Genomic DNA, 12,876 nt, shown 5'->3' with positions numbered 1-12,876 from the left:
ACGAACTGAAATGTCCACAGAGCGCTAAAGCGACACCTTGAACGGTGCTAAGGAAATATGATGAATCAACGTAAATAAGTTGAAAAGCATGATCCTATAGCACTGACTCTTTGGTGTGAGCTCACTGTCAAACAGCAGTCAGGTTCAGATCTCAGAATATTAATTATGAGCCGACAGGACACAATGTAATATACCTATCAACAATAAATTATGAAGCACTTGTTATCTTGCTGTCGTCATCCACATATTTACTTCAGATCTGACACAACGACCATCACGCAATTACGTCTCATCTATATGATCAATTCATCTAAATGTAAGGAAATTAAAGCTGCGATCTCTTTTGAGTCCAAAAGATGCAATTTAGCTCACCTTCCTGTTCTTAATGACACACAGCCTAATCCACCACAGCAGAATCCAAAGTGTTCTGCCAGTGTGATGAAGGGTGAGGCTCCACTGTGGTCAGATTGGTTTTTATAGTGTGTTTTCATAAATTAGACCATCCTTTAGAGCTGTGCTATCCAAGACGCTAGCCACCAGGCACATGTGTGTGGCTCGACATGTCCGTGTTAACACGATCTGGGTTGTGAGCATGCTTCACAAGCTGTATGAAAAAGGAGTGTGTATAATGGCTCATCAGTAATTCTCAAATATGTGTTGCATGTCGCAGTTATAATATTTTGGAGATACTAATTGCCATGTATTTGAAATGTATCACCTTTTTCTTTTTATCTTTTTAATTAAAAAGTTTAATTACATATGTGGCTCACATGTTTTCATTAAACATCTCTGATCTAGGACTCAAGCCAGTTAACCAGCTTCCTGGCATGTGTAAATAGCTTTCTTATTTAGCCGGACAGAAAGGACCTCATCTATTGAATTACTAAGGGCTCAGAACTAGGGAAATGGCCTTCCTTTCTCTGAACAGCAGTTATTTAATGTATTAAACAGCTTCCTTCGTCCCTTTGTTTCTTCCATCCCATGAGACCAGGTCTGGCTATGTGGCCCAGGCAGGTCTCAAGTTCACAGTCCTTCCGTTTCTGCCTCCCAAGAGACAAGCTTACAAATGGGTGCCTTGCCTGACAAAACACAGCTATCAAAATGAGATAAACCAAGAATTAAGGTCATGGGTACTTGTCATATCATGCACGAGGTACTCATTAAATATCAATGATCTATTGAACTTTTAACTTAAAAGTCTAAACCTGTGATTTGCCTTACAAAATGAGAACCAAATATGTGAAAATGTTTATAATTTCACTACCTTGGGGTGACTGTGGTTATTGTTTATTTGAATGACTGGGTTTCTAGTCTTTCGGCTGTGTTTGTACAGATGTATATGTCATACTTTAAGAAACAGCAAGAGAATTTACATTATATAAACTACTTTGTGACCTGCTTTGTACTTACATAACACATATCACAGCTATTTGTGTCATTAAAAAATCCCTATGGATTAGAATTAGTGTCGCAATGTGCTGAATGGACACAGCACGCCAGATGTCACCGCTGCCGAATGCTTGGCTGTTTAGGTAATGTCTTAGCTTGCTTTCCATTGCTGTGGTAAGCATCATGGCCGAAAGCCACTGGGTGAAGGAAAAGTTGATTTCATCTTACAATTTATAGATGATCACAAAGGGAAGCCAAAGAACCTGGAGGCAAGAACTGATGTGGACATCATGGAGGAGTTCTGCTTACTCAGTAGGCTTGCTCCCCATTGTGTGGTCGGCCTGCTTTCTTATAGAACCCAGGACTACCCGCTGAGGGGTGGCACTACTCACAATGTGGCATCCATCATTAATAATAATAAAAAATGCCCCACAGACATGCCCACCGGCCAATGTGATGGTGGCAATTTCTCAGTTAAGGTTCCTTTCCCATGATGATGTTAGCTTGTGCCAAGTTCACAAAACACTAACCAACATAGGCAGTCTTGAAGATTTTGCTACCAGTGGGAAGAGAAAAATTAATATTGAATACACTTGAAGTGAAATATTTCACTTGAGAGAATTTTTTTCTTTCATTACTATTTCTGATGAGACAACTATTATTCCCCCCCCCACCACCAATATAAAGACTGTGTGTGTGTGCTTGCCCATGTGTGTATGCGGAGACCAGAAGGTCATATTAGATAGCTAACTACTCTTCATCTTTTATTTTGAGCCAAGGTTCCTTACTGCACATGAAGCTCACCAGTTGTTTAAGACCTGCTGGTGCTAGGCTCTAGGAATCATCCAGTCTCCACCTCCCCAGTGCGAGGATTTCAGATGTGTGAGCCCAGTTGCCTTCTTATATGGTTGCTCAGGATCTGAGCTCAGGTCCCCATGCTTCTCTTTTATAGTCACTTTACTGACTGAACCATGTTCCTGGCCCCATAGGTTTCCAGTGCCATCGCCATCTTTGACAAATATCCTGTGGCTTTGAGAAATGTCACATGCCAATTATATGTAAATAGCCATTTCCCTCATACTGTTTCTAACCCTGGGTAAAATTGTTGTCTGTTTGGCCATTCTCACAAGGTAAGTATTTGAGTTTTGTTTTATTTTCCATTCCTTTGATAAGTAGAGAGGGTCATACATTTCTGACTCATCTGTGTTTAGAATTACAGCTGAGAAGTTCCAGGCCACCATGACATCTCAGCCTCCAGCATGTGAATCACATGCTATGCATCACCTGCCCCACCTTAGTTCTGACATACATGAATCGCCCCGTGCTGATCCTAAGCCTCCTCAATCCCCGAAGGTATCTCTTCCTCCCACTCCCCTTCTTCCTCTCCCACCACCTCCACCTCCCCCACCCCCTCTCCCTCTGTCTGGCTCTTCCCTCCCTCCTTCCTCCCTGCCTTCCCTCTCCCCTAAAGTTTATTCCTTGCTAGGTTATCCCCATGAGCATCAAATACATTGCTATTATACCTATTTTAAATAAAATTAAAACCTAAGATAGTGGGGAGCTCAACAGCAAAAGGAGACCCTGCTGCTTTCCTTGGCAACTTCTCAAGTTGTCCACTTTCATTCTCTTCTATCCTTCTCCACCCACTCACTCAAACCCACTCCAACTAGCCATTCACACCCTCTCTGATAATGAAAATGGCTCCCGATATCTCCCTTTAGAGCCAAACAGTTACTAGTCATTGGCATATTCCGCATCTATTCAATGGTTCTTCACCCCTCCTTTACAAATAGTACAGGCTGCTTTTTCTTCATCTGTCCTCTCTCTGTGTCTCTCTCTATCTATCATCTGCCCATCTACTATCTACCTATCTATAGGTATCTATAGGTATCTATATCTACCTATATGTATTATCATCTATTGATCTATTTGTCTATTTATCACCTATCTGTCTACCTGTCTATCTTTTGTTGCTTCTCCCTCTTTTCTCTGACACTGTCTTGCTCACATGTCTGGGCTAGAGTTTTGATCTCTTTTCTTTCCTGGATCATTGCTCTGGACACCATATCCAGTCTCATGTTAATGACTCACAAAGTAAAACTCTAGACCAGATCTTCTTCCTGAATTCTGAACTCACAAAGCCCAAAATAGCTGCCCCAAATTCAGCATATCCAAGCCTGGACACCTAAACTTCCCACCTCCAACTAGATAGCCTGCCCACTCCCATTCTCTGAGATACCCAACCCAAACAAACCAGGTGCAGCAGACAACTCCTGCTGCAGTTCCCTCGGCTTTCACTTTTGTGACTCTACTAGCAGATGCCTTGGCTCTACCCTCAAATGGTGTCCAAGAGCTCAAGACTTCCCACTACCTTGATCAAGGTCACCACCATGTCATCAGTTAATATGTAGGATGATACACTAACCAGCACAGGTAGTCTTCAAGATTTTGCTACCAATTCAAAGAGAAAAATGAATATCTAACAGCACTAAAGTCAAATACTTACTTCACTTTAATGATTTTTTTCTTTAATGTTATTTCAGAAGAGACACATATTATTCCCCCAATATAAAAGATTCTCTGTGTGTGCACACACATGGAGACCAGAGTCAATGTTGAGTATCTATCACTTCTTCACCTTATGTTTTGAGACAGGTTAACAACTTCCTGTGTGTCCAATCTTTTCTTGTGCCCCACCCCCACCATCATTAAGCACAGTAATTGCCAAAGCTATGCTGCCAGAACATAAACCAGGGCTTATCATTGCTTTCTTCCGCTTGACACAATCTAAGACAGGGGTTCTCAACTAGTAGGTTGCAAACCCTATGGTTGTTGAATGACTGACCCTTTCACAGGGGCCTGCATAGCAGATATCCTGTAGATCATATATTTACATTATGATTCATAACAGTAGCAAAATTACAGTTATGAAGTAGCAATAAAAATAATTTTATGCTTGGGGTCACCACAATATTAGGAACTGTATTAAAGGATTATGGTGTCAGGAAGGTTAAGAACCACTGGTCTAAGAAGTTCAAGGTCACTTATGTAAAAGATGAGGTTAAAAAATATCTCTATCCTACTTCTTGAGTGAGGATGGAGTTCAATGGTATATCACTGATGGAGCATGCATGAGTCCTTGAGTTCAATTCCCTGCTACATACACACGTATGCACAGAGGTACACACACACACACACTCAACACAAATAATAGCTTACTATTCACTCTTACCTGTTGAACCTCATCCAAGTATTCTGCTGATCTATCCCTGGGTTCCCGGACACTGGACCCTTGTTAGGCACACTCATACATCTCAAGGAACATGGCCCAGTGTCTGCATGACCAGATCTCTCAACCCACTTCATGGCTTCTCATCAAGTCATTGCCCAACTGAAACCTAGCCCCAAGGTGTTTTGTTTTGTTTTGGTTTGGTTTGGTTTGGTTTGTTTTGGTTTGGTTTTTCAGAATTGCAATCTGCATTCTAAAATCCCAGTATGTTCTCTGACTCTAACCTACGCCTTTGTAGGACTTACCAGCTTCTAATACTGTGGATCACAATTGCCTTGTAAACCACACTTCTGTGTGTTATCAACTTGATCACAGATGTGGTGATTTGAATAGGAATAGCCCTCATATGTTCATATATGAATGTTTGGCCATTAGGGAGTAGTGCTATTTGACAGGGATTAAGAGGTATGGCATTGTTGGAATGGGTGTGCTCTTGCTGGAGCAAGTGTGTCACTGGGAGGGGGATTTAAGTTTTCAGAAGCATAAGCCATGCCCACTGGCTCTCTCTTTTGTGCTGCCAGCTGATCCAGATGTAGAACTCTCAGCTACCTCTCTAGCCTGCATCCCTGCCTACATGTCATCATGCTTCCTGCCTGACAATAATGGACTAAACCTCTGAACTATAAGCCAGCCCCAGTTAATTGTTTTTCTTTATAAGAGTTGCTGTGGGCATGGTGAATCATTCCAGCAATAGAATACTAACTAAGAAAACGTACTGAGAATTTTGTCTGATTTATGCTTGTAAACACTAAGTAAATATTAGCAGAAAAAGGAAATAATTTCCTTCTTCATCTCCTTTTTTTGTTTTCTACTTTGCTGCTTATTATTCAATTAATTTGCAAAATATCCTTATATATTAGGTATTTTAATATCTTTCATCTCACGTGTTGCCAACATTTTTGTTTGTTTTTTTTTTTACCTTTGGTATATTTTTCCCTCTTCAAAAAATTATTTGTCTTAGCCAAGTGTGATGGTGAGTCTCTGCGATCTTACATGAACTCTCCCTCCCCAGAGCCAGTGAATGCTATTGAGTTCTGTACATTGCTTCAGACACTCAAAGACAAATCTGTTAGTGACTGTGCTGAAGCTCGCTCCTCTCTGCTACACACAAGGTGAGCTGTATTCTGCTCTCTTGGTTCTCCACTCATAGTAATGCCTCAATATTGTTCATTTTGTAAATGTACATTTTTCTCCTTTTCACCTATAAAATAACTTCTATGGACATAATCTACAAACCTAGTCGGTCCTTTTACGGTTTTTGCTCAGCCTTTCATTGCTGCAACAAATAACTAGTAAAATGTGTACCCTGTGTACATATATACAGGTACATATATATTGTGATGTATACATTGTGATGAAGGGGATTTATTTTGTGGCCGAATAGTTTGCAACAAGCTTCCGTATAAAGATAAATTATTACATAACAATTAAGTAAAGTTAAAAAAACAAGTAATTACAAAGGGTTGAGGAATATTGTGCAATAAGTAATATAAAGCATGGAATTTGGGTGATGATTGTATCAAATTAGGAGAGTTTTTAATTGCCTCATTTTAGAAACTCAAGTCACATTGGCTTAAGATGATAATATGGACAAATCGTCCTTGTAAAGTATGTACATCTTCAGCCAGGCATTGTAGCAGAGGACTTTAATCACCTTTAATCACTTTAATTGGTAGTCAGAGCAGATAGATCTCTGTGAGTTCAAGGCCAGCCTGGTCTACATAGGGAGTCCCAGGAGAGCCAGAACTACATAGAGAAACCCTGATTCAAACCATCAAAACTAAACTAAACTAAAAGAACAAATAAATAACGTGTACACTCCCACACATACACGTATATTAAGACCATGAGAATTCTCTAAGACCCAATTATGAAAAAAAGGAAAATAGTCATAGTATAGTAAATTGAGAGCCTGATAAATTGGAAGTTCAGTTGGTATTATAATTATGTCATTCACTCTGCTAATTAGAGAGTGTATTTATATGCCTTTGTGCTCATAGCTGCAGATAACCACTGCAAACCACCTCTAAATTCAAGTTATCTTCCCTCCTCCAAAACACCACCCCTGAAAACACATTGGACTTTACCTTCTAATTCAATGTGAGCATGTTCCTCTTTTCTTCAGTTAATGTCTGCACGTAAGTCATATTTGCTTAGGGCACATATATACATTTCTTTCACCCTCATACTGCTAGTTCGCTAAGAGACTAAGCCATCTTCTAGACTAATCTAGACCCCCCTTAAAAGAAGCTTAACAGAGACCACTGTCTAGAGGGGATTTTTCAACAAATAGTCACCAAATAAAACACATCATCATTTATACTAAAAGCATTGTGGGTAATATGCAGACTGCTGCTATGATTTATGAACCTTCTGTTTTGCCATAACAGAGATCCACCTGCCTCTGCCTTCCCAGGGCTTGGATTAAAAGTGTGCATCAACACACTAGGCCCAATAAAACTTTTACAACCCTTGGTATCAAGGAAATATTTTGAAAGCAAGAAAAAGCAAAGTAAACATACAACATTCTTTGCAGTTGGGTATATGGTGCATGTCTGTAACTCCAGCACTTGGAAGACTAAGGAAAGAGACCGCAGGTCTGAGACCAGAGGACTCTGCAAGCCACTGTCAAGCCAGCACATGGTACAGAGTGAAACCCTGCCTCAAAAACCGATAGCCAGAGGATTCTTGCTGTTAGAGAACTTACCAAGCATATACATGTGGCCCTGGGTTAGATCCACAGCACCATAATAAAATAAGATAATAAAGCAAAATAAGACCCATTCTTTTTATTCAACAACCTAGGCCAAAATTATATTGACTATATTGCAATCGCAAGTAACTAGAAGACAGTAAAATCAGAAGTCTAGTGACCCTTAATACAAATCCGAACACAGTCCTTCGGGAGTCAAGGAGTTATATTTGATTACCTGCGTATGTCTTCCAATTGCAGATCAAAATCTTCAAGTTTCTCTTGATATTGCTCTGTAAAGTTACAGAACTCATTAAGAATTGACGATTTCAGATCAGGGTATGGGCAGTCCAATGTTTCTAACTCCATGGGCTGTTCACTGAGCAGGTTAGACTTTTCTTCCGAAGAGTGACCTAGTAACTAAAGAAATGGTTATTTTATTTAACCATTTAACAAAAACACAATGTGGGTGACCAAGTCAAATCAGCAGTTACATCACACGTACCTTCACACTCCAGTCTGAAAGATCTTTTTCTAAGTGCTGTTGCTCCTGATGAAGTCTTTCAAAGGCAGCCTTGGATTGTTCCTTGACAAAGTCAACCTAGAGGACGGAGCATGTGGACAGGAAGCATGTAAATGACTGCAACTCACCCAAGATTACTTCTATTGAAAGACACAGTCTCAGAAACCAGTAGGGGGTGAAAAATTAGAGGATAGAAAAATCCTCTAGATCTGTGAAGAAAAGAGCAGCCAGACGGCCAAGGCTCATAACACAAGCAAGCCTTGGTGAGGAGTGCAGACCTTATACCAAACCAGGACTCACAGCATAATGGTCCCAGAAAGCCCTGTTCTCAGTTTGGAATTATTGATGGTAAGATTTCAATCATGCCTTCGTTGCTACTAGTCTACAGGTAGACAGAGCTAAAGCTTTTTATTATCCATGAAAGAAGTATAGCATTATAGAATAGCTGACAGGTAGAGGGATGAAAGTTCAGACCCTACACCTAGCATAACAAACTAGCCAACACCAGGACACACGAAGGCATGCAGAGGAGGAAAGAGGTGTGAACCCAGGATGGTCAGTTAGGAATAACTCAGACTTCTCTGGTCAGCAAAGAACTAAAGCGCAGATGGGGCCATCAGCCTGACAGAGAAAAGAGCTGGCCTAAGAGCTTTGAGACAGGAGTAGGTTTGACACTCAAAAGGCACATATAGGACCAACCTCATAATGATATGGGACAGTGTCATACAAGAGATGTGATTGAAGAAGACTCAGTGGAGAAGGTTGTGGGTGGGCTTACTGGACTAGGAAGAGCCTGTGGGGAAATTAAGTAATCAGCCAACTTGATCTCCATATCTTGGGCCAAGATCTGAAAATGTGCTAGGAGGAGGGGCAAGGATGAAGGCAGGAAGGTGAGTTAAAATGAGGGTTCCTAGACATAGTCGAAATGTTGAAATTGAGGCGCCCTCTACTTAACCTCACAGGGCAGGTGTTTGTTTCAACTGTTCTATTTCAGACAAAAATGAAATATCACATCATGTTTTATTTTGTTCTATGTGCATTGGTGTTTTGCCTGCCTGTATGTCTGTGTGAGGGCATCAGATTTTGGAGTTACAGGGAGTTATGAACTGCTGTGGGGGTGGGTGCTGGGAATAGAACCCGGATCCTCTGAAAGAGCAACAAGTGCTCTTAACTGCTGAGCCATCTCTCCAGCCCAACATTATGCTTTTAAAAGACAACATACTGACCTCTTCCAGAACTGTAGTTGAATCTGAGCCCTTATGGCAGGGTGCATTCTGGGAAGTGTGGTGCTGTTTCTTCAGGCCTCTTCTCAGCTGACGAATAGGGTCGATCACAGCTGTAAGGTATGCACACCATTGTTCTGACAGCTCCTTCTCTGTGTGACATGAAATCGAATCACGGAGACATTATTATTTTAGCTAAAGAACAGACTGTTAGTTTATACTTTTTAATATTTCTTTAGAAAATAAAAACAGACAGCTGTTACTACAAGAAGAGTATGAGGGGGAAAGGGGGTTGGGGGCAACTTTCATAGTTCCAAATAAAGTTCCCCTTTATATGGAGCTTCAAAAAAAAACTCACCAAAATCCATAAGCTCAGAAAAACACTCATTTCCAATGCTCTCCTCATTGAGACAAGATCTTATTTCAGACTCCAATTTACATCTGAAACAGACATGATCTCAATCAGCTTCTGTGTAGTGATAAATCATACATATAACCTTAAAGCAAGTAGAGTAGGGGCAGGCCATCGGATTTGGTTTTGTACATCTGCTCGTTGATCTGAGCCATGTACTGAGTTCCTAGCATGGGTAGAAACCATGGGATGAGCAGGGGCAGCACCCCCTGCAGTTCTTGGCAGCATGCCACACTAAGCCCCCTGAGCACCCAGGAACAATCCCACATGCTAAGTACTCAGCACAGAAAGACTCCCAAGGCAGCAGGTTGGAGATGAGGGGCAAGTCGCAGCAATGGCCACTGAAGAGGAGGAGAGAAGCCAGCCTGGACCTGTAAGGAGGCCCTAACGTTCAGAGATGATGAGAGTCTGAGTCAGGCAAATGGGAACAAATGAACATTTTGTTTTTAATCCAGCAATGATTAATAAATCTTTGTAATCTTTTACTAAATTTTTAAAGATAGAGTCATCTCTAGAGTAAACCATAATAACCTCTAGGTGGGCATTCAACACAGTTATATTTTTCTGTCCTTTGCTTATGTAACTAAATCTGAGACTTGTTGTTGTTTTGAAATAGCATGAGAAAATAGTAACTATTATAATGCGTTAACATGATTGTTAGTTTTCATTTTACAAACAAGTTTCTATTCTTTAGCTACATGTACTTTATGTAGTTGAAATAGCAGCATATTTAACAGTGCATGTTGTAGTTTGGTGGGGTTGCTTTGCCTATCACTTGTATTTTACACTATTTCCAAATAGTTTTCATAATTTATGTTGTAATATTGGAGAATGTTCACACGTATATGTGCCATCACCTTTCAAGCCAGTTCATATATTGAATAAAGGTGAAAGGCTATTGTAAATGACACTTCTCTATTTCACAGCAAGTAGCTTTAATCAGAAAGTGCATGTGAGTATATATGTTCATATGTTTGGGTGTGTATACAATGAGGCCAGAGGTCAGCCTTAAGTGTCTTCCCATTTTGAGGCATGAAGACTTCTAGGCTAGACTGGATGGCTTGGGGGTCCATCCATTCTCACCTCTGCAGCACTGGGATCACATGTGCATGCTGTACTCTCAGCTTTTCTTTAAAGCTGGTTTCTGGGGATCAAACTCAGCCTCTTCGTCTTGTTTAGCTAAGCGCTCTACCAGCTGAGCAAGCCATTCCCCAAGCCTTTGTTCCTAAGAGCATACCTGCCACTCTTACATGCATGGTGGGTACTTTTTTGTTTGTTTGTTTTTCAAGACAGGGCTTCTTTGTGAAGCTCTGGCTGTCCTAGAACTCACTCTGTAGACCAGGCTGGCCTCAAACTCAGAGATCCATCTGCCTCTGCCTCCTGAGTGCTAGGATCAATGGTGTGTACCAGGCACTGCCTCACCCATGGCAATTTTTTCTCTTTTCCTTTTTGGGGGCTGGGGTGGGGTGGGTGCATTTTCATGAAGACAACCCAGAATTCACTTTAAAACAGAGTTGTTTGCACACAAATGTAACACCCGAGCAACCAGTTTGGCTCCTTCTATTTGAGAGGCTGAGGAAACAATAGAGTCCATACACTGCCAGAAAAGGGAAGCTGTGTGTTCCTTTGGTGATCTGAGAGAACCCACTCCCCATGCAGAACATTGAATGCTCAGGCTGGGATGATACCTGTACTAGACTCAGACACACCCTTCACCCAGCTAACCATCTGCAAACCATTGCAAGACAATAATATATTATAATGTCTACTAATAATTGCACCAAAGCTCACAAAGAAAGTGACACAAATGTTCCTGGGATCATGTAATGGAGTCCACAGGCCATATAATCTGTGTAAGCTAAATATCTGATTAAAAAAACCCTACAACTTTAAATATTAAATTTGATATTTGGGAATTTTATCTAGTTCTGTAAGTAGAGATTTCAAGGTCCTAACTTGTGCCTCATTGTGTGGACACGCATGTACCCGGGTACAGGCCATAGGCTGACAGTGAGCATCATCATTGACCACTCTCCACCTTATTCTTAAAAAAAGATTTATTTGTTTGTGTGTTCTGCTTACACATATGTATGTGTACCCTGCTTACATCTATATAGGTGTATCATGTATGTCTCAAATATAGTAAGAGGGCTTCAGACCCCCTGAGCCTGGGGTTACAGACAGTTGCTACCAGTTACATGTTATCTCCCTGGGATTCTAACAAGAATCCACAACAAGAGCAACAAGTGCTCTCAACAACTCCAGCCCTCTTCTTTAGTTTTTGAGATAGTGCATCTCATTCAACTTGGAGCTTGCCAAGGCAGCCGGACGTGCTGGCCAGCAAGCTCCAAGGATCATCCTATCTCTACTTCATTAGAACACCGTGGGCCACCATGCCAGGCGTTTTGTCATGTGGGTAGTAGAGATGGAACTCAGGTTTTCGTGTCTCCCTCCCAAGCTCTTTACAAACTGAACCATCTCCTGGCCCATCCTGCCTTGGTTTGCACTAGCGAGAGTGGAGAATCAGATCTGCTTTGATGGGAATGGAACGTTTCAGGATAAAGAAAAGCCAGCCAGCTCCAAGATAATGGAACACAGGAAACAAATACCAATGTTTAAATCCCAGCTTCCCACTCGCTAGCTTATTTACCCTTTGCAGACACTTTAACCCTCTCGGCTCAGTCGGAAGTCCCAGCAACAGCCCCAGGGGAGCAATGAGACCTACGTGGTACAATTATTGTCTGGATTGAGGTTAAGCACCATAACCATTAACTGTTATCTGGTACATGCTCAGATACCAAGGAGACGTTAAACACCATTGTACCTCTTATTTTCTGCAGGTCTGAGGCCCTTAAATAAGAATCTTTTCCTTATTAAGGGAGTATAGATTGTGTGTGTGTGTGTGTGCTTTCATTTTTAATTTTTTTTTGAGACAGGATCTTACTTTGATTAACCTAGGGCTGGCTATTTAGTCCCTTGAAACTGTAGCAATCCTCCTGCCTCAGCATCCTGAGTGCTGAGCTTACAGGTGGCATCCTGCATGCCAGGCAGATTTTCTAAGATAGACAAATACATCACTACTAACTTGTCTAAGTTCCCCACATTCCCAACATCTAGCCACTTCTCTAATGGGTGGCCTATTGCTGTTAGTTTTGATTTCACTGAATATGTACTAAAGTGTCCTTACATTCTAGAATAACACAGAAAATGATCCTGGCTTGTTCTCTCTGTCTCTCTCTGTTTCTCTGACTCTCTCTGTCTCTCTCTGTCTCTCTTTGTCTCTCTCTGACTCTCTCTGTCTCTCTCTGTCTCTCTTTGTCTCTCTCTGACTCTCTCTGACTCTCTCTG

At 41.2% G+C, this 12,876-nt stretch overlaps 1 protein-coding gene across 4 annotated transcripts in view; it reads right to left on the bottom strand.

Moving 5' to 3' along the window:
- Ccdc148 (coiled-coil domain containing 148) overlaps positions 1–12,876 on the bottom strand; it is a 255,563-nt gene that overhangs the window by 150,311 nt on the left and 92,376 nt on the right. For all 4 annotated transcript variants that reach the window (XM_028769251.1, XM_028769250.1, XM_028769249.1 and 1 more), the window contains 4 exons: positions 9,475–9,557; positions 9,120–9,268; positions 7,876–7,971; positions 7,609–7,790 (listed from right to left, as the gene is read on the bottom strand). In XM_028769251.1, the coding sequence (XP_028625084.1) occupies positions 7,609–7,790; positions 7,876–7,971; positions 9,120–9,268; positions 9,475–9,484 (437 nt within the window). In that variant the 5' untranslated portion in view covers positions 9,485–9,557. The remainder of the gene's footprint in view (positions 1–7,608; positions 7,791–7,875; positions 7,972–9,119; positions 9,269–9,474; positions 9,558–12,876) is intronic.

The sequence above is a fragment of the Grammomys surdaster genome, unplaced genomic scaffold (assembly GCF_004785775.1).
Source record: "Grammomys surdaster isolate TR1022 unplaced genomic scaffold, NIH_TR_1.0 191, whole genome shotgun sequence".
Lineage (NCBI taxonomy): Eukaryota > Metazoa > Chordata > Mammalia > Rodentia > Muridae > Grammomys > Grammomys surdaster.
This window is presented reverse-complemented; position numbering and strand designations above follow the sequence as displayed.